Source organism: Amblyomma mixtum, chromosome 2 (assembly GCF_055824585.1).
Source record: "Amblyomma mixtum isolate Tamu chromosome 2, ASM5582458v1, whole genome shotgun sequence".
Taxonomy (NCBI): Eukaryota; Metazoa; Arthropoda; class Arachnida; order Ixodida; family Ixodidae; genus Amblyomma; species Amblyomma mixtum.
In genome coordinates, this window is record NC_143013.1 from 57538933 (window position 1) to 57563806 (window position 24874).

At 48.7% G+C, this 24874-nt stretch overlaps 2 protein-coding genes across 11 annotated transcripts in view; both read right to left on the bottom strand.

The window, feature by feature from the left end:
* Positions 1-24874, bottom strand: part of Ask1 (apoptotic signal-regulating kinase 1) — an 85497-nt gene that overhangs the window by 36546 nt on the left and 24077 nt on the right. For all 10 annotated transcript variants that reach the window (XM_089571652.1, XM_089571650.1, XM_089571651.1 and 7 more), the window contains exons 9-16: positions 24374-24544; positions 17269-17541; positions 15982-16069; positions 10325-10396; positions 9663-9832; positions 6360-6543; positions 5997-6258; positions 1549-1652 (exon numbers count right to left, since the gene is read on the bottom strand). In XM_089571652.1, coding sequence (XP_089427778.1) covers positions 1549-1652; positions 5997-6258; positions 6360-6543; positions 9663-9832; positions 10325-10396; positions 15982-16069; positions 17269-17541; positions 24374-24544 — 1324 coding nt within the window. The remainder of the gene's footprint in view (positions 1-1548; positions 1653-5996; positions 6259-6359; positions 6544-9662; positions 9833-10324; positions 10397-15981; positions 16070-17268; positions 17542-24373; positions 24545-24874) is intronic.
* Positions 21656-23214, bottom strand: LOC149359424 (uncharacterized). Its single transcript, XM_089575287.1, has one exon. The coding sequence runs from the start codon at positions 23090-23092 to the stop codon at positions 21761-21763; it is 1332 nt and encodes a 443-aa protein (XP_089431413.1). The 5' UTR covers positions 23093-23214; the 3' UTR covers positions 21656-21760.

The window sequence follows — 24874 nt, forward strand, 5'->3', positions numbered from 1 at the left end:
AAATAACATCGTAGTTTGTACAGTTAATGAAAGTATAATTCATATTCACCGACCTCTGCACACCCTGGTTAACTGCAGAGCATTGAAAAACAGTGTGGAATTCACAGCTGAATGAGGAATCAGATTTTGAGCATGTGGGCGCCATGCTTGACCATCATCGTAGCCTGCCACAAAGTGCAGAGAGAATATCAGCTTTTGCCAAAGAAATGCAAGTTTTGCACCAAACACTGCTGGTGAAGGATCACTGAAAGTGTTCGACATGCCACGCTTTGTAGGGGACAGGTTAGCAATATGCAGCATGACAAAATAAGAAAAAAAAAAACTGCCACAATCCTACCCCAAATGCGTGCCTACATGGCTCATATGTTTAAAGTGTGAACATGGACTAAACAAGGCCTCCTTGCAAGAAATAAATTACACCCTCTAGTTCTCAAGCTAGCCAGTCTAGACCCTCCAATGGGCCTGACAGGAAAGGTGCATACCGTATTTAAACAATCCTAACGTGCGCTTCTTTTCTGGGAAAATAAGTCTTAAAATCGCATGCATGTTGGATTCGGATACAAACCAAAACTGCCTCATAGCTGCCCACCATAATCGCCATTATACGATGTGGGAGCTCACTAATTGCTGGCACCCATGGAAGCACGGTTGCTCATCGTTTTCTGCACCGCAGGAGCCATTTTCAACCAGTGTAGTGCTTGTCAGTTCTGTCAGCAAGCATGACACAAAAGAATTCCCGGGATGAACCGCCTCGCCTCGCTTTTGCTACGTTTACGACGTGAGTAGCAACCTATAGCGTCGTCCGTAGCGTGACGGTGGTGTACTCTGGCGTGCTCTGCATGCGGCATCGTTTTTGAGAATGGATGCAGCGGCCATGAAGAGATGTCGTGCCCACCACGAGAATAGCTTTAAGCGCAAAGTTATTCTGCACACAGAACAGAGCGGCAATAGGCAATAGGCGAAGCTTGGCTTGGAATTCCATCAGTTATGGTTATGAAGGCATTCAAGAAATGCGGAATTTCTAATGCCATGGACGGCACTGAAGACGAGATGTTGTGGTCGGAGAGTGAAAAGGAGCTGTCCGAGAGTGACAGTGAATGAAGTTCGGGTGAATAAACAGCCTGCTCTCACCTAGAAATATAACAATGCTAGCAAATTGTTTCGTTCACATTAAAAGCGGGGCTTGTAGTTTTTTTTTTCGTCACCGAAATCGGGCGCATGTTAGAATCAAGGCTTGAAGGGGGCGTTGGAATTGGGTAAATACTAAATAGCTCACTTTGTAGGTGGACACCTCGACTGCACTGTGAGGAGCTTTCAGCTAGTCCTGTTTTATATAAAACACCACTGTTCTGATGTCCACTGACATGACAAAGTAAGCCAATTATGCACCTGTCCTTTCCTTAAAACCAAGAGAGGGCTTAAATTGCGAACAAGTATAGACAGAACTGGACTGTCTTATATGTTTCCAGAGGTCTAATTTGCTCTGTGCAAGCAAGGTCTGATGCTCATTGAAAAAAAAAAAGAAGTGGCAATGAAGAGACCCCTCACCAGGTACTTGAGTCCCTCGAGGATCTGCTTGGTGTAGAAGGCGATGGCCGGTTCGTTGTTGTTCAGAGGACCCCACTTTGACCTCAGAAGCTGCGACAGGCTGCCTGTGATGGAAGGTGGTGCGATTTACAGGGATGCTAGCATACAGGTGAGATCTGCTGCCTACAGATAACCACGTCAGACAACATTCAGGAATAGGGAGGACCATCATACTGATTTTATTTCAGACTGCCTGAGAACATACCATGCGACATGCCTGCCAGACTGCCTGAGAACATACCATGGAACATGTGAGGAGAACATACCATGCAAAAACACAGCACCACAGGCAGCACCCAGTGATGAGCTGCCACAAGAACAACATGCCATTGATTCATAGAGTGCCATGGCCTGAAATCTTTATTAGTGTTGCCCAGAAATATTTCGGATGAAAAATATGAGATCATATATATGAGAAGATAGCAATACAAGTGGACTGTAAATGTGTTGCATGATTTGCGCTGCAACAACATTCCCAGCTTTACATAAGCCACGTTATATTCTGTTAAAACTACGACACATGAGAGAAGAACGCTCATCCTGTGCTTGAGTTCCTCCCTTATGTGTCATAGTTTTAGTGCAGTATAACATGGCTTATGTAAACGATCATCAACTAGCCTGACAACAGCTCTTGTTAAACATACAGTCAAGCCCACTTATAACAATATTCAAGTGCCATGGAAATACCATTGTTATAACCAATAATTGTTATAACAGGGTTGTGCCGAAAAAAAAGAAAGGATGACAAACTTCAGAGCATTTATTGACAGTAAATACCCAGAGGGGTTTGATAATTCTAATGCCTGTAAAAGCTCGTTAAATCGAACTTCAGGGAACCGGAACAATGTTCACCGTTCACCGATGACCAAAGCACCGCCATCACTGCGCCACCGGGAGTTGCGCACCTCCATGTTACAGGAATCAAGCCGGCTTTTTGGAAGCTATTCTTATGAGAAATTCAAGAAGTATGCAGAACCAAGGGTGCGGTGGCAGCTGACAAGAGAACAACCGCGCTGGCTGCATGCACGCGCGCTGCACTGACTGATTAGGGGTACGCATGGCGTGCGTAGCCAATGCAGCAATGCAGCAGCTCTCCTGATGCGATGACGCCTGCCTCTTTTGCTTTCGTGGCATTGCTGCGCCAGCTTAGTCCATTGGTCGGCCCCACACATGCCCGCTTTTGTGTTGTAAGCATGGTTTTGCTGGTGTGGTTGTAGCATTTCTTTTCTTTTTCTGTAATGGTTGACACTCAATTACCAGATTTAATTGTTATAACCAATAATGTGCCTTGACAGCATTGCTATAAGCAGTTTATTTTACCATAGAACACATGGCAAAGCTGATGGTGCCATGACCGACCATTGTTATATCCGATATATTGTTATAACCAGTATTGTTATAAGTGGACTTGACTGTATTTCTAGTTTTCTTTTAGGCCTCTCCATAAGGTGTCACACTGTAGTATATAAAATACAGTCAAATCCACTTATAACAATACTGAAGTGCCATGGAAATACCATTGGTATAACCAGTAATTGTTATAACAGGGTTGTGCTCAAAAAACCATAGAACACATGCAAAAGCTGACGGTGCTGCAACTGACCATTGTTATATCCGATATATTGTTATAACTGGTATTGTTATAAGTGGGTTTGACTGTAGCTATACAGCTAAACGGCCAATCCTTTTTTCCAGGTCAATAATTCAGAAAAAAAAAAATCACAGGGCAATTATGATACCCAATTATGCATTATACAGTCGACGACCGAAAATTCGGACGCCTGATTTTTCGGACATGCTTGATTATTCGGACTTTTTCGCGGCACCGCGACATGGCCCATAGAGCCAATGTGTAAGAGCGCTTGAAATTTCGGACGCACCGCAACTGACCACTCGATTTTTCGGACCTCGTTCGCACTCGCCGCCAGCACCCAAGCCGCCATATAATGTGTACAGTGGAACCTCATTAATTCAGACTGCAGGAGATATCGAAAACTTGATCAAACAAAACGAAATTCAAGCTTAAAGGGAGCCTCTTGCGACGCTGAAATTCTGCGCGAGTCGGCACATTGCGCTCGCGTGTTTTCGAATTCGTACTGTCCTCGAATGTCTTCCCCCGCACGAACTTGAACCGTAGTCTGAGTTCATGGAACTCATCTGTGCCGAGTCTTTAGTCCCGAACACGGAACGCGAATACCATCGCGGAGGCTACGCGCACGCCGTGGCCTCCGCGATCGAAGCGCGCTTCGGGCGCGCCGCCGGATCTTATCGCGGCCGCGATCTGCTCCGGCGCTGCGCCGTTTGCGGAGGCCACGCGCACGCACCGGAGCTTCCAAGTGCCGTCTATGGATGGCGCCGTGATCATTATCAACATTTTTCTAGGTCGCGATTTTCCGCTGTTCACATCGGCATCAGTATCGCCAGCTCCAGCCTTTAGTGGCGTGTTAGCATGCGACTTAGCGCGTTCGCCGTGATAGTGGCTTTCGCGTGCTGCCGCCGAGCTTCACAGTTTTAGCGGCCGATTCACACGATGGACCGTTCGTCCACGGCCCGCGCAGTACGTGTGCATACGTCAGCACTTTGAGAGGCGCGCTAGATGCATGGATGGATGGCGGCCGACAGCGCGCCCCTCAATGTGCTGACGCATGCACACGTAGTGCGCGGGCCGCGGGCGAACGGTCCGTCGTGTGAATCGGCCTTAAAGCTACACGGCTGGGAGTTAGCTCTCGAACGCGGTGCGGCGGGCGGGAAATTCGACGTGGCCGAGAAGTGCGTCCGATGATGGTGCAACCAAAAGAGAAACACAAGCTGCAAAAAGCGCGCTTTCCAAGTCAAGCCGTGCGAGTTTCCTGAACTGGAAGAAGAGCTGCTCCTCTATGTGATGGAATTTCGGAACAACGGCTACGCGTTGACAGCGGACATGCTGCGCGGCTTCTTTTGGCATGAGCGTGCACCAGAGCGCAGCACCAGCTCAGGAGTCTAAATACTTCGCGAGTGACGATTGAACGTAGAATAAATGTCGCTCATTCCCTGGTTGGTGTTTTTACTTAAAAAAATTTTTTTTTTCGCATATCGCGTGTATGGGCCGCACCCCGAAAATTGGCCCTCGAATCTGGAAAAAAAAAAGTGCGGCCCTTATACGCGTTTATACGGTATTTCGCGCGGCGAAATATAGTCATGAGGAGCTTTAGAATGTGTGCAATACAATTGGCCGCTTTCTCCGGCATAGTGGTAATAAGTTCGTAATTTTTTCGGTGAAATTTGATTTTCCGGACTGCCCGATTTTTCGGTCGTTTTCGCGGTCCCTAGAGAGTCCGAAAAAGCGGTCGTCGACTGTATTACAGTGTAGCTGTTGTGGGTGATTTCCCCAACTGAATGAAGGAGTTTTGATGTAATTTTTTGATGACAATTGAAGTATCACACACTTTATTTCGGCGATGCATATATTTTCTCAACAATTACGTACTTAAAATTATTTGCTTACAGTTTCTAAATTTATTTCCTTTATATTTCTATATTTAACTTTTTAGGTCATTTGAGTGGCGACGTCATGACTCTGAGGACCAATCAGAAGCAGTGTGTGTGAGTCACATAATCTGCAAATAGTCACGTAATCTGGTTACACCACAACCACTGTCGATGCCACTGAAATGGCTAATGAGCCATCAACAGCCGCACTGTAAAATAGAATGACCAATTAATGCAGGCATTCAACTCGAGAACTACCGAAAGCCACCAAGCACTATCACATGCTTACGACAGTACACACATAGCCTATAGCTATAAGTGGAAATGGACAGAAAACTGTGGCCAACTGGGTGAAGCCATGACAGCGAAACAAAAAAAAATACTTTCCAATGGCATAGCGGCCAAGCACAGTCATCAACTGCAAAAATGAACTGCTATAGGTTAGAGTCCACCACAACCAAACTCATCATTCACTTGCAATGGTTCGTACCAGCTTGAAAAAAACGCTGCAGGCATCACAGAGCACGAACCACACAGATTAGAAAGCTTTTCTCAAGTTGAAACAGGAATTTAACAGACAAGGCCTAGCACCCGCTCCACCTGAGTCCTTTGATTCTAGCAGTTACGAAACTTCGAATCAAAATCTGGCTATTCTATGTGCCCGCCCTCCAGACATCTCTGGGTGGTGGCACCATCTTGAACTGGGCAGTCAGCTATTGGTGGTACCCGGCAGCCTTTTGTTTCTCCACTATTTATTCCTGGTTAGGGCAGCACTGAGCAGTTCCCCTGAATGCCACAAGTGGCTTGACCTAGCAGAGTGCCCGTTTATGATACGTATTAAGGGAAGTTTCACTACTGGTGTGATCAAAGAGCTCTTGCTCTTGCAGCCACAGGCAATGACACACCCTCTCTGCTTCAAGCCAGATGTAGCCGCTGCTCACCTCCGGGCACGCGCTCCATGCAGATCTTGACGAATCCGTCCTCGCTGACGGAGCCGTAGTAGCGGACGATCTTGCGGTGGTGCAGCTGTGAGTGCAGCTTGATCTCCTCGTGCAACGGCTGCACCTCACTCAGGTTGGCCTCGGGGATCTCCTTGATGGCGATCTTCACCTGGGTGGTCAGGTCCCGGGCCGCGTACACCACGCCGTACGTTCCCTTGCCTAGCACGATGCGCCGCCCCTGGTCGTCCGTCTCGTACTCAAACTGCATTCAAGGAGCGAGAGAAGAAAAGAAAACATAAGCAACGGCGAAAGGACCTTCAGGAGAGGTAACTGGTCGGACAAAAGACCTTGTGAAGGGGTCACCTGAATGCAGCCTGAGCCATCGTCGAGGTCAATGTCCATGACAACGCCTTCTTGGTTGGCGGTCATGGCTAGCACCAGGTCGTAGAAGCGGTTCTTCAGTGCCACGGATGGGAAGTACATCTGGAAGTCGTCCGAGTTCTGGTGCACGTACAGGAACAGGCAGCGCTCGTCCCTCTTGTACTGGCTGCATTTGAGGTCACCATGTCAGCGAATTGAGGCTTGTGTGGAGGTTAAAGACTTTTTGAATGATGAACTCATGGTAAACTTAAAAGCTCTTCCCAAAGGTGACACCCAACAGTTAAACAAGCAGAGTGATACAGCCTAACAGATGAAAGTTGGTCCAAAAATGGCTACCTGGACGTCAGTAGTCGTTCATCATAAAAGATCATAAAAGACAAACTGCATGTACAGTCGCCGACCGACTTTTCGGACTCGGCGGGACCCGAAAAATGGTCTGAATAATCGAACAGTCCGAAAAATCTGTGAACTTCAAAAAAAATAACTTTTTAGCAAAAACCAGCTTTCAAAACTGTGAAAATCGCCACTCCCTATGTTCCCCCTAGAAGCGATAACAATAGCCTCTGTATGAGTCACAGCCATGCTTTCATCATGTCCACACCCTCATCATGTCCACATCATGATACCAGACAGTGCGACACGGCCGCAGTCATGCCGCGAATGAATGCACTCGCTGCACGAAGCAAGAACAGTCAGTTTGCTTGGGGCAATGGCGCTCACGAAGACCGAGAGGTAACCCATGGGTAGCCCATGGGAATGCAGTCCCCCACTCCCCATCTCTACCGCGTTTGCTGCCCCGCACCGTGGGGGCGTCGTCCAAGCCGCGGACGCTGCAGCTGCCCCACCGTACTGTTTTCAATGTGATCGCGCGCTCTTAATAGGCCATCTCGATGGCAACGGAGAGCATCCCATAATCTCGAATGGCAACGATGGAGAACGAATAGCCAAGTCTATCCAAGCCAGTCTGATTGTGCCCGCCGATTCCGTTTAACTCCAAGATGGCACCTTTCACGGTGGCGATAGCGATGCCCGCTCGCATCTATATTAGGCCAAAATATAACGAACTTTCGGTTAAAAAAACGATTTCCACAATACAGTCGAACCCGGATATATCGAATTCGAAGGGGATCGGAAAATAGTTCGATATAGCGAAAATTCGATATACAGATATAGGCTAAAACTGCACTCCCGATCATAACAAATTGTGGCTTACCGTTTGGAACAGCCGCGAATCACATAGTATGGGCGCGCAATGTGAAAGCGCTTTATTTCGCGGAAAAAAAGATCACTAATTTTGGGCTGCTTTTTCCCCTGGGAAACGAAGTTCAAAACACTGGCCTCGATCTTCTCGAGACTGTCCAGGTGCGAGAGCACAGTGCCTTCCATTTCGCCGCAACAGCGCCGAATCAGGCTAACGCTGACGCCAGTTCAGTGGCTGCGCACGGACGCGTTTCTTCGACAACACAGTTGCCCTCGTCGTCGCTGGAGTCGGCGTCTTGAACGCCAGCTACCGCTTGAACTTCGCTGTCAGCGTTAAAGTCCTCAACAGTCACTTCGGACGGAACGGCGCCGAGAAAATTGGACAAGTCGCGAAACGCGTCGTCCAAGCACTCATCGTCATCTAAATCTTCCGGACATTAATCTCCGGCCACTTCAAGGCCTGCCTTGCCAAAACAGTTGGCTACTGGGGCCTGCTTCACGTCGCGCGTTGAAACACAGGCACACACACAAAAAAAAACACGCGAGGCGCAGATGGAGCGATAAGAGCGAAGCCTATGCGAGCGGCAGTCAACGCGGCTGCGAAGGAACGACAGAGGGAAAAGAAAGAGCAGGGAGAAAGATCGGCGCTCTGGGCTTCGTTTTTTTTTTTCTTTTCTGAGCTCTCTCTTTTCCCCAGACCCACGATGTGCCCACGAGCGACCGTTTTCTCTCTCTCTCTTTCCCCAAGAAGCGTGGTCGCCGCGTGTCTCCATGCGGCGCTCTCTCTTCGCTGATCTCCAATGACCTTGACGGAGCACACGCCGGCGGTACAGGAGGAGAGGAGGAGTGGGAAAGCTCGCGCCGGTGGGGCGCAAAAACGGGGAACAAAAAAAAAAAGGGCCCTGCGCCTGCTGACTGCGGAAATGTTCTCCGCTGAGGCGGCTGAGGACCGGACAGGAATGTCTTTGGGGAAAGCGCACCTTCCAGGGGCGCGGCGCGGCGTTCGATATATCCAATGTCCGGCGAAAATGGAATTCGATATACAACGCAACTGTCCTATACTTTTACATAGTATTTTCAAGGGGGCAATCTGTGTGTTCGATATAGCCAATAATTCGAAATATGCGGGTTCGATATATCCTGGTTCGACTGTATTGTTGGTGTCTATTTTAGTCCGAAAATTCGAGCTTTTAGACTCCACAAAGTCCCCAATATCGGTCATGAAAATGTACACGTTGCTATGAGGTGCATGACGGTTTCTAAGCGAAGTCGGAAATGTCGCACAAGTCCCAACTATTGGAGTAAGAAAAATCGGTCGGCTACTGTATTTGTGGGGTGTGAGACCTACAGTAAAAGCTCGATAGTTGAAGCTTTAAGGGACCAGCAAAAATGTTCGAATATCTGTAGGTTAAACTCACTGAATGACCCCAAGAAGCTGTCAAGAACTGCTTGCATCAATGCAAATATATTTGGAGAAAGACTGGGCAATGGTTACCCGATTCTGAGAAGAGCACCGCGCAGCAATGACTATATTTCATGTTTCCATCAATACTTCATGGCGTACATACTGTCGGGAACACCGAAGCAGATCCCGCTACTGCATCACACCCTTCATAAGCAGCACCGTTGCATTTAAGAAGGCTTCACTGCACAAACAACAGCATGTGATCAGCGTGCAGTTTCGGTGCACTGGAAGAACTGAACCACGCGGACGGAAGCGAAGTGCAAGGAACGGCTCAAAGGTGCTGAAGCAACAAAAAGAACAAAGGAGAATGGGGGGAGGGGGGGGGGGGGGGAGAAAAAAAACAGACACTCCAATCAGTATCCGAAGTGTGCTCAGCTGGGCTAGGTTGGCTGGCTGATACTGCCTTGTCAAATCGCCGTCGCTGCAGGCTGGCACAACGCTCAGAAAAGCGAAACAAACTAAGCGGTCGGAGTGTTCTCGGATACGGGGCCGCCCGTTCATTGTCCACACAGAGCAAGTTTTGCCGAAATGAAAATCGCCATCCACTTAAGGTTAGGGTTTTGACCCCTTCCCTCAGTGCTGTTCTCGGGGATGCCGAGAGCAACTGACCAACCACCCACCTGATGCTGCGAATGGTGGAAGCATTGAAGAGCCACTCGTGGATCTTGCGGCAGTTTCCCCGGATCGTGTCGATGCACAGATTGCGGATCTCCAGGGACTTCTCCTCGGCCCCCATGTTGACCGTCACGTAGCTGGGCATCATCACTTTGGTCGGTTCCAGGATCAAGATCTAGATCACAAGGTGGAAAGCAAGAAATAAATTTAGGCTCACGCAGGTTCAGACAAGGTGAATCGAATTTGTGTGCAGAGCCAACCTTTTGGGTATAATTTAATCACTTGTCAAAAACCACTAAGAATCGACATCATCTTGACACCATGTGTAGGCATGTGCCAACAGGGATGAAAAATCACAACATTTTCCAATCAGTTAATTTCAAGGCAGGAAAACGGCTAGGTATGCGCAAAATATCATAAATCCTTCTGTGTGAGCCTGATTGGGAAGAAAGGGACTTCAATCACTAAAAGATGGGCAAGTTGAACAATTTAAAATAAGAGCTTTTGCATCACATTTGAAGTACAATAAGAATGCAGCACGTGCCGCTAGAAACATGATGATGCAACCAAATTTTTGCTGCAGTGGGCCATCATTCTCAATGCTGCATCATGTGACACTTGAGTTCGACTGTAAAGTATTGCTTAAGACTGTGGCCTTGACACTTACCGGGAACCGTATAGTGCTCTCCAGGTCAGATGAATAAGCAGTGACAAAGAAGTCCACCCAGAAGTCAAAGACCTGCGAATATTAACCAGCAAATAACTATAATTAATCTCAGAAGTCAAACAAAAGCGCTGAACTGACTGACAATCTTGAAGACAATATTTTTCTTAGGTACGTGAGATGATATTCTACAACAATTTATGCTAACAGTGTCTGCTTTGTTGGCAAGACAAAAGAATCAAGCAAAACTGTCCCTATACAAAAAAAAATGCGGAAAAAACATATTATCAAGAAAAACGTACGATTATAATCACCTAACTTTGATAAATGTATGTTAAATGAGATACAAAGGCATTCACTGACAATTTCACTCCACAAAAATGTCGATTTGCTAGGCAGAAGATCTGAACAGAATGTGACACCCCGATCAGAGTTTCATGAAGAGAGAGCCGAAGTTTCAGGGCTAACTCCGTACTGTTTAATCATCTGCGCTTTTTAAGCCATGCTATGAACCAATGGCACATTCTTTTTAAATCCACTTCTCAACCAAGCCTCTACCAAAATGTTGATGTCCCAAGGTCTGAACAGCTTTCTTTTGCTAGCAGAATTCAGTCCACATTTCCATTGTCCTTAGTGTGGAAAAAACTTCGCAACACATCTGGTACATTGACGGAAATGGTGAAAGTCACAGGAATCTCGCTCTTGTTATTTTTTTTTTAATGCTACGGCTCATTTCAGCAATGCATTGAGGAGAAGCCACCATAGTGCTTGAGAGTCACAGCGTTTTTGCTTTTCGTGCTGCATTCCGCAGACCCTGCCTGCTTATATGTAAGCATATCACGAAGACGCCGCTGCGTTTCTTCTCTTCATGTCACGTCCCCGCAACAACAGCGCGTTCTTATGTTTATGCACTTTTTTTTTTTTTTGATGCTCTGCCCCTTTGCACCTAGACGCTGCAGAGGAGCCACCACAGCCGGTGACTGGCCCATGTTGCGTGCCTCGAGGTTCAACCCACTCACATGTTTCAACATGTGCGGTCGGTTGCTAAACTGTCATATGACTAGAATTCATCGAAATATTGAACGCAGTATCCGGGAGATTGCACTCTCCGGGAATATATCATGGGGAAGAAAAATTGTGTAACAGCATCCCTCGACTGGACAGCCCATGTTGACATGATAACTGCCAAAGCTTGTCGTCTTTTGCATTTTTTCCAACAAAATTTCAAAAGCTCTCCCCAGGTACTAAAAGAAACATTATATTTAACAAATGTCACGCCAGTATTAGAATATGCATGTGTAGCATGGGACCCTTTCACGGGTACACTCACTGACAAGTTAGAAAGGGTACAGAAACGCGCTGCAAGGTTTGTGACTGGAAATTTTAATTTTCATATAGAGAGCTCCGAACTTCGCGACAGTATTGGTTGGAAGACTTTAGCAACCCGAAGAAAAATCTTCAGGCTGAAGTTCTTGCACAGTATTTACAATGATTGTACCGGTATTAATAAAAACACTTATCTAAAGCAGCCATATTACATTTCGGAGAGACTCGATAACACGAAAAAGATTAATAGTTATCAATGCCGCATTAATGTATTTAAGTATTCGTTTTTCCCTAACACAATCCTGGGCTGGAATAAGCTTCCAAATGATGTGGTTTGTGCACCTGATTTCGAAAGTGCTGTTGAAGCGATAGTCTGATGTATTTTTTTTTCCAGGTCTCGTGTGTTTACCAGCACTGTGCCATCACTCATACTAGTTGTAAACTCATTTAGTCTTCTTTTAATATGTTGTGTTATCCTTGCTGACATGTTTTCCAATATCTTCTTTGCATGTGTTATTGTATATATAGTGATAACCTCCCTACAATAATGCCTCATGGGCGCTGTAGGTACTTTCAATAAATAAATAAATAAATAAACTCAATGAGACATTGTTATTGGCGATGATTTTGAGTGCATGAACCAGGAAATCATAGGGACCAGCAATGGATGCAATGATGCTCTGAGCCCTTGATAGGAGACCAGTGGCGGTGGCTTGCTCGGCCCCCGACTGTGCTAGTGTTTGCTTAGAAAGCCGCCAAGCGCTCGAGCATCGGAGACAACAGTGTAAACCAGAACACTGTTAGACATCCCCTACACTGAAATGCTACGGAGGAAACAGGACCTTCAGACCCTCAAGCGATTTGGTGAGCTTGAGATCACTAGATCGAAGCGAAAATGCCTAATCCCTCTTACACCACAAGCTAATACTTAAAGGTGCACTGAAGAGGATTCTGAACATGTCTTTTTGCCGCGGGAACTCGATCCACACGTTCCTAGAATTCTTAGAAACAGTGACTTAGTGCCCTGTGTGGCCAATTTCCCCAATTAAAACGAATTAACGTCCGGCTCCCGCCTTTTTTTTTAAATTCTGCCTCGTACGATGGGCGGAGTCGACCAACACGTGGAGCGCCTTTCACCCAGTCCCGTGGAGGCTTTGCTTTCGCTTTATTTTGTTTTTTAGGTTTCCATGAATAAATAGTTTTTCGCAGATAATATAGCCGCAAAATAAGCCCGAAGAAATAAAAATACGCGCGGACTATTTGCTACTACGGACTACTACGTATTACTCCGCCGATGGCAGAGCGGCAAGCCGCCACGGGACTGGCTGAAAGGCGCTCCACGCGTTGGTCGACTCCGCCCACCGTACGAGGCAGAATTAAAAAAAAAAAGGCGGGAGCCTGATGTTAATTCGATTTAATTGGGGAAATCGGCCACACAGGGCAGTAAATCGCAGTTTTTAAGAAAGCTCGGAACGTGTAGATCGAGTTCCCGCGGCAAAAAGATGAGTTCAGATTCCTCTTCAGTGCACCTTTAAATATTCGCATTGCACACTTGTAACTGTCCTGCGAGTTTTTTTTTATCTCACATAAAGAACATGCATCTGACCTCCAAGGCCAGTGTTCAGCACGTTCACTTTATCTCGCCGCAATTGGCCGGCGACATTGACTACCAGAAAATTGTCTGATAGCGCTGTGATATAGCAAACACCTTTCGAAGCGAATGATGCTAAACACCAGCAACACGAAAGCAGCTGACCACGTGCTTTTGTTGATGATGGATGGACAGACAGGATCGGAGAGGCGAGGCGAGGCGGGTGGGCGGACGTACGAGGGGTATCCAAAAGATTGGTTTCGTTCATTGGGGTTTAACGTCCCAAAGTAACTCAGGCTATGAGGGACGCCGTAGTGAAGGACTCTGAAAATTTCGACCACCTGGGGTTCTTTAACATGCACTGACATCGCACAGCACACGGGCCTCTAGAATTTCGCCTCCATCGAAATTCGGCCGCCGCGGCCAGGATCGAACCCGCGTCTTTCGGGTCAGCAGCTGAGCGCCATAACCACTGAGCCACCGCGGCGGGTAGGTATAAAAAAGAAACCAAACTAATTTTTTGGTGGGCAGCACTTTCGTAGTAAAGTGTTTTGCCGCTAGGAGCACATTGAGTGAACATTCCTGAGTCAGTCGGCCGAGTGGCGTCGCTGCAGGTTAGACGTACTAGCTTCGGCAGAGTTTACAATGACAACTGTTTTCTGTGAGAGTCGTTTTTGCAATGGCTGATTTTTGTGAACAGCGTGTGGCAATGAAATTCTGCTTTGTGCTCAAAAAAAAAAAAAGAAAACAAGAACTCTTGAAATGTTAAAAACGGTGTACAAGGATGATGCTATGGGGAAAACTGAAGTGTTTGAGTGGTTTTCCCGTTTCAAAAATCGTGAAATGTCAATTGATGACCAACCTCGTTCTGGTCATCTTTCCACGGCCTGAACACACGAAAATGTTTAAAAAATTTGTGCAATCATCAACGAAGATCGACGAAATTGTGGAGCTGTCGGGAGTGACTTGGAGTTCAGTGCAGCAAATTTCGACAGAAGATTTGGGAATGAAAAAGGTGGCTGCCAAATTCGTGCCATGACTGCTGACTGCTGAACAAAAACAAGGCCGCGTGGAAGCATACTGTGCTTTGAAGAAAGAGTCCCGAAATGATCCAAACTTTTTCAAAAATTATCACAGGTGACGAAACTTGGTGCTATGCTTATGATCTTGAATCAAAGCAACAATCAAGCCAGTAGAAGACTTCAAGTTCGCCTCGCCCCAAGAAAGCTCGTCAGGTGAAATCAAACCTCAAAACAATGCTCATTTGTTTTTTCGACGTGAGAGGAGTTGTCCACTCAGAGTTTGTTCCGCAGTGTCAGACAGTTAACCAGGCTTTCTCCTTGGAAGTTTTGAAAAGATTGCACAATAGTGTGCGGCGGAAGCGGCCTGATTTGTGGCAGTCGAGTGACTGGTTTCTCCACCATGACAAATGCCCCTGCTCACACAGCCTTGTCTGTGCGACAATATCTGACCAAAATTGGTATGACCGCTGTTCCTCACCGCCCATACTCACTACACCTTGCCCTGTGTGACATTTTTTTTTTTCCCCAGAATGAAAAAACACACGAAAGGAAAGCGTTTTTCTGTTGTTGTGGACGTAAAGAAAAAAAAAACAGAGGCGCCGTCAAGCATCACAAAAGATAAATTTAAACAATGTTTCGAAAAGTGGAATGAAAGATTAGACAAGTGTATTAGTGCAAGTGGAGAGTACTTTGAAGGAGATCGAAGGTTTGCACTTAAAATGTGAATAAATAGGTTAAAAAAAAATAAGTTCGGTTTCTTTTGGGTACCCCCTCATATGATATAAACTTTCGATTATCGCAGAAAAATGTGGCGAAAATTTTTTTTTTTGTGCAATGAGCCCTCCCTACCCCAAATTGATATGAAATTTTCTGGAAGAAAAGTGGGTTCATCACGCGAATAAATACAGCAGCTGGAGACAAGCCAAGAGAGATCAACCAAACGTAGCCTCTAACAATGGTGAGCTTGATAAGCCTTACCAATGTCAAGTGAGATGCTTAACGTGATGACTTAACTTGGCCACACAGGTTTATATTGATATAACCCTCATAGATCAACAAAGAGGTCTCTACCTTAATGGTTTATGGGGGTTTAACGTCCCAAAGCAACTCAGGCTATGAGGGACGCCGTAGTGAAGGGCTCCGGAAATTTCGACCACCAGGGGTTCTTTAACGTGCACTGACATCGCACAGAACATGGGCCTCTTGTGTTTCGCCTCCATCGAAATGCAACCGCCACGGCCAGTTTGAATCCGAGTCTTTTGGGTCAGCAGCCGAGAACCACAAACACTGAGCTGCCACTGCGGCAGCGGTCTCTACCTTAATGTTTAATAATATGTTCAATACGATGACATGACAATACCATACATTTCCAAGCAAACAGATGCAAATAAGTTGTTGCATACATTACAGTAATATTAGAAGACACGTCCACTTTGCTGAGGCGATAAAAAACAACGAACCAACTTAGCAACATGTTCAACGCAATATAACTACACTGCTACATTTCAAAGCTAACAGTTGCATGCAATGGGTTAAACCATTAACAGAATATAGAGCAAATAACAACCTAAGTGTCAGTCCACCACACGAGAGTGACGCACAAATTAACACTAATGAACTGCGTCATTACACAAGCCAGCCTGATTCACTGCGCCGACTAGAATTCCCGCACAGCCGCAGAATACAAAGCACAGCGGACAAACAGGGCAAAGTGAGTATACCTGTTCCTCAGCAGAAACCTCTACGTCCTCGGGCCTTTTCCGAAACCGGCTAATGAGCTTGATGTTTCCAAACGTTGACTTCAGGTACCTGCAAGAGCAGTCACAACGGCTGTCAAAAGCAGCAGCTTCTGGTAACCAAAAAAAAATATAATATGCTCATAGAAAGCAAAGCAGACATTTGGACTAGTTGGTGTGAATTCATGGTGGAAAAAACAGCGCAAACTAAGACAGAAAACACAGAAAAGAGGGGAGACACTTGGAATTGGAATTTATCAGATTTGGAATTTAGGTACTTAAATAACCGGGTGCACACGCGCGATGCTCCTGTTTAGACCATCTTGCACGCCTTGCACGTAATCTGTTATGACTTATGACGTATGCAGTCGTGGGTGGTTATTTATTCTGTTCTGTTCTTTCTAATAAACCTTAGTTGCGAGTCAGCGCTTGTAGTGTCTCCCCTCTTTTCTGTGTTTTCTGTCTTAGTTTGCGCTGTTTTTTCCACCTTGCTCATAGAAAGCATCACTCTCCGATTAAATCTGCAGGTAGTTTCCTGGCACCTCATATCTAAATGGCTGCAGTTCACACGAGTGATCCTCGGACCGTAAAGTCATTCATTTATGCCAGGGGTTCTCCATGTTTCTAAACTTTGTGGGGACGCGCTTTACTCATCCCCTGTGGTTCGCTGTGGTTCACAGCGCCACGAGCGCCACGGATGGCGTGTTTGTTGCGTGTGCGCGGGGGAGAGACGGGCCTCTTTGGCTTGGGAACGAGGAAGCGTGCTGACGTTCACCCACGATGCTGCGCTCTTCATTGGCGGGGCGAATGGCGAAGCCTCGTGGTGGGAACGTGCTCACGCCAGCCCATCCCGTACGGCCTCGTAGTTTCCCTTTGCTCTAGTGTGAGTGAACATTCGCTCGTAGCCATGCTAGTGAGTTGGATGTTTTCGATTCCTCAGGGTATTTTGTTGCTAGCTGGCGTTATTGTTACTGTAGCAATAAATGCCTTATTTGTGTCAGCCAGAGGGTCGTCCCTTTGTTCCCGCAGAGCAAGGCCCGCCGTGGTCGGCGTGCACTTGGTAGCGTACGCGATCACGGGGTGCGGTCCGGCAGTTTTGAACTGTGTCAGCAGCGGTTAAACAGGGGAAACGTATTTATCCCCCAAGTTAGAACCCCACAACTTCGAGAAACTCGACATCTTTGAAAAAATCCTTGAAAAAAAAAAAGCTTCTGGCTTCCGTCCCTACCTGCCTGACATGCAAGCCTTAAAATTTGTGAAACTGCGACGCACCAGTCAGGCGGCTTGAGGCGGAACATGTACTCGGCCGCCTGGATGGCCTTGGCGTAGTTCTCGGCCAGCACGCTGATCTCGAAGAAGGTGGCCACGTCCCAGTAGTCCTCCAGGGTGTCCAGCGACCCCTTCAGGCCAATGAGGTTGTTGAGCCGCAGGCTGATCTGCTGCAGCTCGGTTGATTTGGACAGCTCGTGGCCATCGATCACCAGCAGCGTGGCAAGGTTGACGCCCGCGTACTCATTCGGCTGCACCTCAAACCCCTTGCGGTACCTGCAGCAAGCATGCCCAGTCATGAAAATCTGGAAAAATATGGCCTCACGCTAGGGTAGTGACACAGAACACAGCTCCAACACACGCGGCTCCTATTCTAATATCTTTTGATCCTCTGCCCTCCCATCCCATCCATCCTTCCCCAGCAGCTTACGAAGACATTGAGAACACCTTCACCTATTTTCGTACTTGAAAAAATCTATTTTTTCGGCTCTCTGTGGCCATGCCGAAGTTTATTTGGCAGCAAAAAGATGCATTTACTGCAGAGGAGATTGGAATTAAAAATGGAAGTTTTCTTTTCTCCGTCACTCAGTTTCAAACCCATGACGTCAATGATGAAAAAAAGTGATGACTGTTGGGAAGTGGACAACGGTGTGGGCTAGTCTGAGAAGTGTGAAACTAAAAATGGTCTCAATATTGTAGCGTGCAACGCGAATAGAACACCGGTGCAGAGAGGAAAAACCTGCGGCGGCCCCTCAGTGGTTCGAGCACGCACGCGAGAGACAACCAACTTCTTTCTCTACTAGCACATGCACTACTACTGTCTCTTCGAAGGCATGTATCACTGCCCCCCTCTTCTGCAGCATCGACGCGATGCGGCTAGGAGAGAAAAGACAGCGAGAAGGTAGAACACAGCTGCAGGGAACCGCAGTTCAGTCAGGTAGCCGGTCGTGATAAGGCTTCATGCGAACAACGTGCACGACTTCAGTTCGGTGCGACCGGCGCGATGAAGATGCGGTCGGGGAGGGAGCAACTGCGTAAGTTACTTCACTGATGCGGCGCACTACTTCGTAAGGGCCGAAGTATCGGCGCAGCAACTTTTCAGAAAGCCCACGGCGACGAACAGGTGTCCAAATCCACACAAGGTCGCCGGGCGCGTAACTGACGAAACGGCGTCCAAGGTTGTACCTAGCGGCGTCAGTCTCCTGTTGGCGGTTAATTCGCAGGCGTGCCAATTGCCGCGCTTCCTCAGCACGCTGAACGAAGGTGTCTACGTCGAGGTCAGCGTCAGAGTCGCAGTAAGGGTCGACGGGCAACATAGCATCCAACGGAGTGGTCACCTGCCGACCGAAGACAAGCTGAAAGGGGGTCAGTCGGGTTGTTTCCTGCAGGGCGGTGTTGTACGCAAACGTTACGTATGGCAGAATGGTGTCCCAAGTTCGATGCTCGACATCAACGTACATTGATAGCATGTCGGCTAGTGTGCGGTTGAGTCGCTCTACCAACCCGTTTGTCTGCGGGTGATACGCCGTAGCACGTCGATGGCTCGTGTGCGTCAGAGTCATCACGGACTTGGTTAAGCGGGCCGTGAAAGCAGTTCCCCGGTCAGTAACAACAACGGCGGGTGCTCCATGACGCAAGACAATGTTGTGGACGAAGAACTGCGCCACTTCAGCAGCAGTGCCTTTGACAAGAGACGTGGTCTCAGCGTACCGTGTGAGGTAGTCAGTCGCAACGACTATCCAACGCTTTCCAGACGAAGACTTCGGAAATGGACCAAGGAGGTCCATGCCCACTTGTTGGAAAGGGGTCTTCGGTGGATCGACGGGGTGAAGAAATCCGGCTGGTTTCAGTGGAGGAGTCTTCCGACGTTGGCATTCACGGCATGTTTTGACGTAGGCCCGCACCGATGGGAGTAACTTGGGCCAATAATACTTTTGTCTAATCTGCGCGAGTGTACGGCTGACACCAAGGTGGCCGGCGGTTGGTGCATCATGACAGGCACTCAAGATCTCAGACCGCAGCTGTGATGGTACGACAAGTAGGAACACTTCTTCGCTGTTGGCAAAGTTGCGCTTGTAGAGAACACCAGACCGTAAAGTGAAGGCGTGAAGCCCTCGAAGAAAAACACGCGGAATGGGAGCTTCACTGCCTTCGAGGTAATCGATGAGCGGCGCCAACTCCGAGTCCGCCCTCTGAAGCTGCGCCATTTGGGTGGTACTAACAGAGCCCAGGAAAGGAAAATCATCGGTGGTTTCTTCAGTATTGATTGGGATAGGCGCGCGCGACAGACAATCCGCATCCTGATGTTTACGGCCCGACTTGTAAACTACTGTTAAGTCGTATTCTTGCAAGCGTAAGCTCCATCTAGCCAAGCGTCCTGAGGGGTCTTTGAGGCTCGCCAGCCAGCATAAGGAGTGGTGGTCGCTTACCACACGGAAGGGTCGTCCGTAGAGGTATGGTCGGAACTTGCAGATGGCCCATATCACTGCAAGACATTCTTTCTCCGTCGTAGAATAATTGGTCTCGGAGCGCGTAAGTGTTCGACTAGCATAACTGATGACCCGTTCTGCACCGTCTTGCCACTGGATCAGTACTGCACCAAGGCCAACATTGCTGGCGTCAGTGTGGATGTCCGTGGCAGCATGCTGGTCGAAATGGCCGAGTATCGGAGTGCTTTGCAGACGGCTGCGAAGCTCGATAAATGCAGCCTCTTCGTCGGTCCCCCACAGGAAGGGCGTGTCGTCACGGGTCAGTGCGTTCAGCGGTTCCGCGATGTTCGAGAAATCTTGAATAAAGCGCCTATAATAGGAGCACAGGCCCAAAAACCGGCGAACGGCCTTCTTGTCAGTTGGGCGTGGAAAACCTGAGACGGCAGCGGTCTTTTCAGGGTCCGGGCGAACACCTTGTGCGCTGACAACGTGACCAAGAAAGCGAAGTTCCTCAAAGCCAAAATGGCATTTCTCGGCTTTGATGGTGAGTTGCGCGGATTTGAGCGCTTGTAGCACAATGCGCAACCGCTCCAAGTGTTGGTCAAAGGTGGTCGAAAATATAACGACATCGTCCAGGTACACCAAGCAGGACTGCCATTTCAAGCCGGAGAGAACAGTGTCCATCATGCGTTGGAACATGGCCGGTGCTGAGCACAGACCAAATGGAAGCACTTTAAACTCATAGAGGCCGTCAGGCGTCACGAAAGCCGTCTTCTCCCGGTCTCGCTCGTCCACTTCGATTTGCCAGTACCCGCTTTTAAGATCTAATGACGAGAAGTATCGGGCATTCCGCAATCGGTCGAGCGCGCCATCTATCCTGGGCAGCGGGTAAACGTCCTTTTTGGTCACGTTGTTAAGTTTCCTGTAGTCCACGCAGAAACGCAGAGTATTGTCCTTTTTTTTGACAAGAACCACAGGCGACGCCCACGGACTGGTGGACGGCTGAATGACATCGTCTGCAAGCATCTCGGCAACCTGATTCTGAATGGCTTCTCTCTCCACCGGGGAAACACGATAGGGGCGCTGGCAGACGGGTCGCGTAGTCTCATCAGTGATGATACGATGCTTGGCGAGTGGAGTTCGGCCGACCTTTGAGCACGTAGCGAAACAGTCCGCATAGTCTGCCAAGAGGTCCGACAGAAGATCCCTCTGAACCGACGGCAGGACAGGATTTATTCTGACTGACTGAAGAACGTGACGTGGGCCAGCATACTCCGGAGTGAGTCCTCCCACGGTGCACAAACCTGGAACCTCAGCAACGTCGTGGAGGAAGGCAATAGCCATGCCTTTGGCCAGGTGCTGATATTCGTTGGCAAAGTTAGTCAGGAGGACGTGGGTGCGGCCGTCACGTAGTTGGACGAGACCTCTTGCAACGGCAAGTCCCCGCTTAAGCAGCAGTGGACTATGGCTGTCCGCTAGGCCCTCGTAGTCGTGAAAGAGGTCATTCCGCACGAGCACCAGAACACTGCACCGCGGCGGCACCGTAACGTCGTTCTCGACAATGCGCAGGGCGTTGCTGCAGGGATCGCGGTTGTCAAAGCGCGCCACGGCCTGTTTGGTCGAGAACGTGACGCGTGCCTCCTGAAAGTCAATCACAGCGCCGTTCGACTGCAGGAAGTCGATCCCCAGAATCAAGTCTCTGGAACACTCGGGGAGTACAACAAATTCACCAACGTACGTGAAACCACTAATCCCAACTCCAGCCGTGCACTTGCCCACAGGGGAAATTAGGTGGCCACCAGCGGTGCGAATGGGGGTCCCCGTCCACGGTGTCAGAACCTTCTTGAGTTCTCCAGCAAAGGCACGGCTCATAACAGAATAATCAGCACCGGTATCGAGCAGCGCGGTAATCTGAGTGCCATCAATTGTCACACGCAAATCGGATGCAGCGTATCTGATACTGTCGCTGCCTTTCTCTGTCGAGGTATCGTCGGCTCGAGGGTTGCACGATGGAGGATCTTGACACGTCCCGACATCAGCGGCCTTGCCTCCAGAGGTCGCTGGTGTTAGTTTTCCCGACGCGGACTCGGCGAGCGACGGCCAGGAGAGCTACTCTGGCGGCCAGGGCTGGAAGAGCGATAACGGAGAGGCGAAGGCGAACGGGACTCGCGCCTTCCAGAGTAGACAGGGTTCTGGCGTGCCCAGAGATGCTGCGCAATCTCATGCGGTCGTTCGCCGTTCTGCGGGCAAGGTGCGTCGGGATGGAAACCGCGAAGGCCCACTTGGCGGTACGGACACGCTCGGTAGAGGTGACCGGGCTCCCCACAGTGGTAGCAAAGAGGCCTGAGGTCCGGTGTTCGCCACAAATCCGTCTTGCGAGGGCGTGGACCAGCTGTAGCAGATGCGGTGGCGGAATATGCAGCGATGTTACTCACGGGGGTCGTAGGGGTCATACCGTAGCCAGGCATGTTTGCGTGACACGTACCGATGTTGGTCACGCCAGGCGTCGGGGTAATGGGACCGTAGCCAGTCGTGCGACGTACAACGGCTGCGTACGTAGGTCTCTCGTCGAACCGGGGCGGCGCTTCGGGGACAGGAGGCGCCTGCGCAACCTGTCGCACCTCGTCCCTGACGACTTCGGTCAGCGCTGCCAGCGGCGCAGGTGGTGCAACCTGGGGCAGATGGATCCGTTTAAGTTCCTCCCGGACAACTGAGTGAATTAGTTCGCGCAGTGTGTCTGCACTGCCGCCGAGACACGACGAAAAGCCTTCGGGCACCATGCTGTTGATGTCCCGGTTGTACTGGTGGGCCCGTTGCTGCAGCGTCGTCTCCATCGTGGTCGCCTCGGTTATAAATTCCGCCACCGTGCGGGGTGGGCTGCGCACGAGGCCCGCGAACAGCTCCTGCTTAACCCCACGCATGAGATGGTGCAGTTTCTTCTCCTCTGCCATGTTGGGGTCGGCGCGCTTGAAGAGACGGGCCATATCTTCGGTATACATGCGCACACTTTCGTTCGTGCGCTGATTTCGGGAGTGCAGCGCAGCTTCAGCCTTCTCCCGGCGGTCAGCGTTGGGGAACGTGGCCAGGAGACTCCGGCAAAACGTCTCCCAGGTGGGAAGGGTAGCCTCGTGGTTCTCGAACCACGTCCTGGCAGACTCTTCCAGGGCAAAGTAGACGTTATTTAGCTTGCGCTCGTCGCACCAACCGTTGTAGCGTGCCACCCGCTCGAAAGTCTCCAGCCAATCCTCAGCGTCTTCGAACACGTCACCGTGAAAAGATGGCGGTGTTCGCGGTGGGTGGCAAAGGATCGGCGCCAGGGGCCTGGTGTCAGCGGCCATGGCAGTTGGACTCGACGGTAGAGGCTGGATCGGCGGCGAGGGCCTGGTGTCAGTGGCCATGTCAGTTGGGCTCGGCGGTCGAGGTTGCGTCGTCCTTGTTGGCGGGGGAAGGAGCCCAAATTCAGGCGACTCTCCGCGGAGACGGCGGCTGGGTCGCTGGTGAACCGGTGTGAGGTCCGTAGTGACGCTGTACGGAGTGCGTGGGTCGGGAAGCGTACCCAGCACTGCTCCACCAAACTGTAGCGTGCAACGCGAATAGAACACCGGCGCAGAGAGGAAAAACCTGCGGCGGCCCCTCAGTGGTTCGAGCACGCACGCGAGAGACAACCAACTTCTTTCTCTACTAGCACATGCACTACTACTGTCTCTTCGAAGGCATGTATCAATATCATCACAGGCGGAAATGGCCAGTGGTGGCAATTCCAGCATTTCATTTGTTTTCAGGAGAGATGACGGTTTTAAACACTTGTTTTTTATTTGTCGACATAACCTGTTGAAACATGGCACGCAGGTGTATCATAGAATGCTGATTTCAAATACCTCATCTGGAAGAAAATTTATCGCAAAATAACATCCCAATTTGGCCATTTCTCACGGGCCTTTATAGTAATTCATCAGTTAAAGAAAGCTTTTATAAGAATATGCAGGCATTTCCAAAGGTCCACCGCACATCCTAAAGCTTTCTTTTTTTCATTAAACATGATATATTAGCTACTAGGCCAAGTGTGGGCTAATTACTGCTACATCATTTTCTCTTTCCAACTTTTTACTTATTCATGATCAACAAAATAACTTTATAGACATTTTGTTAGCTTTAGCATGTGCTTTGGGCCTTTGCAAATGTGTGCTTATTCTTAAAAAAATCTTTAACTGATAAATTACTATAAAGGCCTGTAAGAAATGACATCATAAGCATATTTTATTTTGCCATATATTTCCTTCCAGCTGAGATATTTGAAATCTAAGTGCATATTGGAAATCAGCTTTCAATGATATACCTAGGTGCCAAGTTTCAGAAAGATGTGTTAATAAATACTAAATAAAATGTTTTAAGACTGTCATCTCCCTTTAATCTTTTCTAACTTACAGATCTCCACCTTCAATGAGAGTAGTCTCTTTGTCATTATAACACCGAAATCCGTTGGTAAAGTTCAATTTATCATCACTGTCCCTATGACAACAAATACGTTCACAATTCTGCCTGCAATGAATAAGTCTGTGGAAGGCGTCCAAGAGTGCACAGAAGCCAAATCACTCTGACATCTCGATTCCTATATTTGGTGCGAATGTTTGTTTGAGGGCAACCAACTGCCTAAGTGGCGGAGCAGCCGATGGACCCACCAGTGGATGGCGTTTCGCAGGCTCTCCTGGTCCGTGTAGTCGGACTCGACAAACTTGTCCTTGTAGATGCGGCCACACAGGCAGAGGATGTCCGGCACCTGGTTCTCCTTCTTCTGCAGGGCGGAGGTCATCACCTCCAGGGCGCGCTCACGGTCACCCGGCAGGTTGCGCCTGAAAGCATGGCCGCACATGCATGCACAACTGATTGCCCGCAATTGAAGGGTTCTGGTCTGCAGGATTTTATGCCACATTAAGGACCGAGGCTATCATGTGCCGAACATCGGGTTAAAACATCTGAATATGATGCTAAAAGACAGCAAGGTTTCCACAGGAAAAGTTTGCGCAAAATGTTCCTTCCCTCACGAACACAAAAGCACATGACAAACCTATAAAAAAAAATTTAACAAACGTATAGAATAAAAGAGGGTGTGCAAGTTGTCACTATCCTCTGCATCAGCACGCAAAACTTCGGGTGCGTCAAATATCTTCCCAACAGAATAT

Bases quoted from the DNA above. Each gene is read 5' to 3' on its own strand.
- LOC149359424 (XM_089575287.1), bottom strand. From the start codon at position 23,092: ATGGCCACTGACACCAGGCCCTCGCCGCCGATCCAGCCTCTACCGTCG.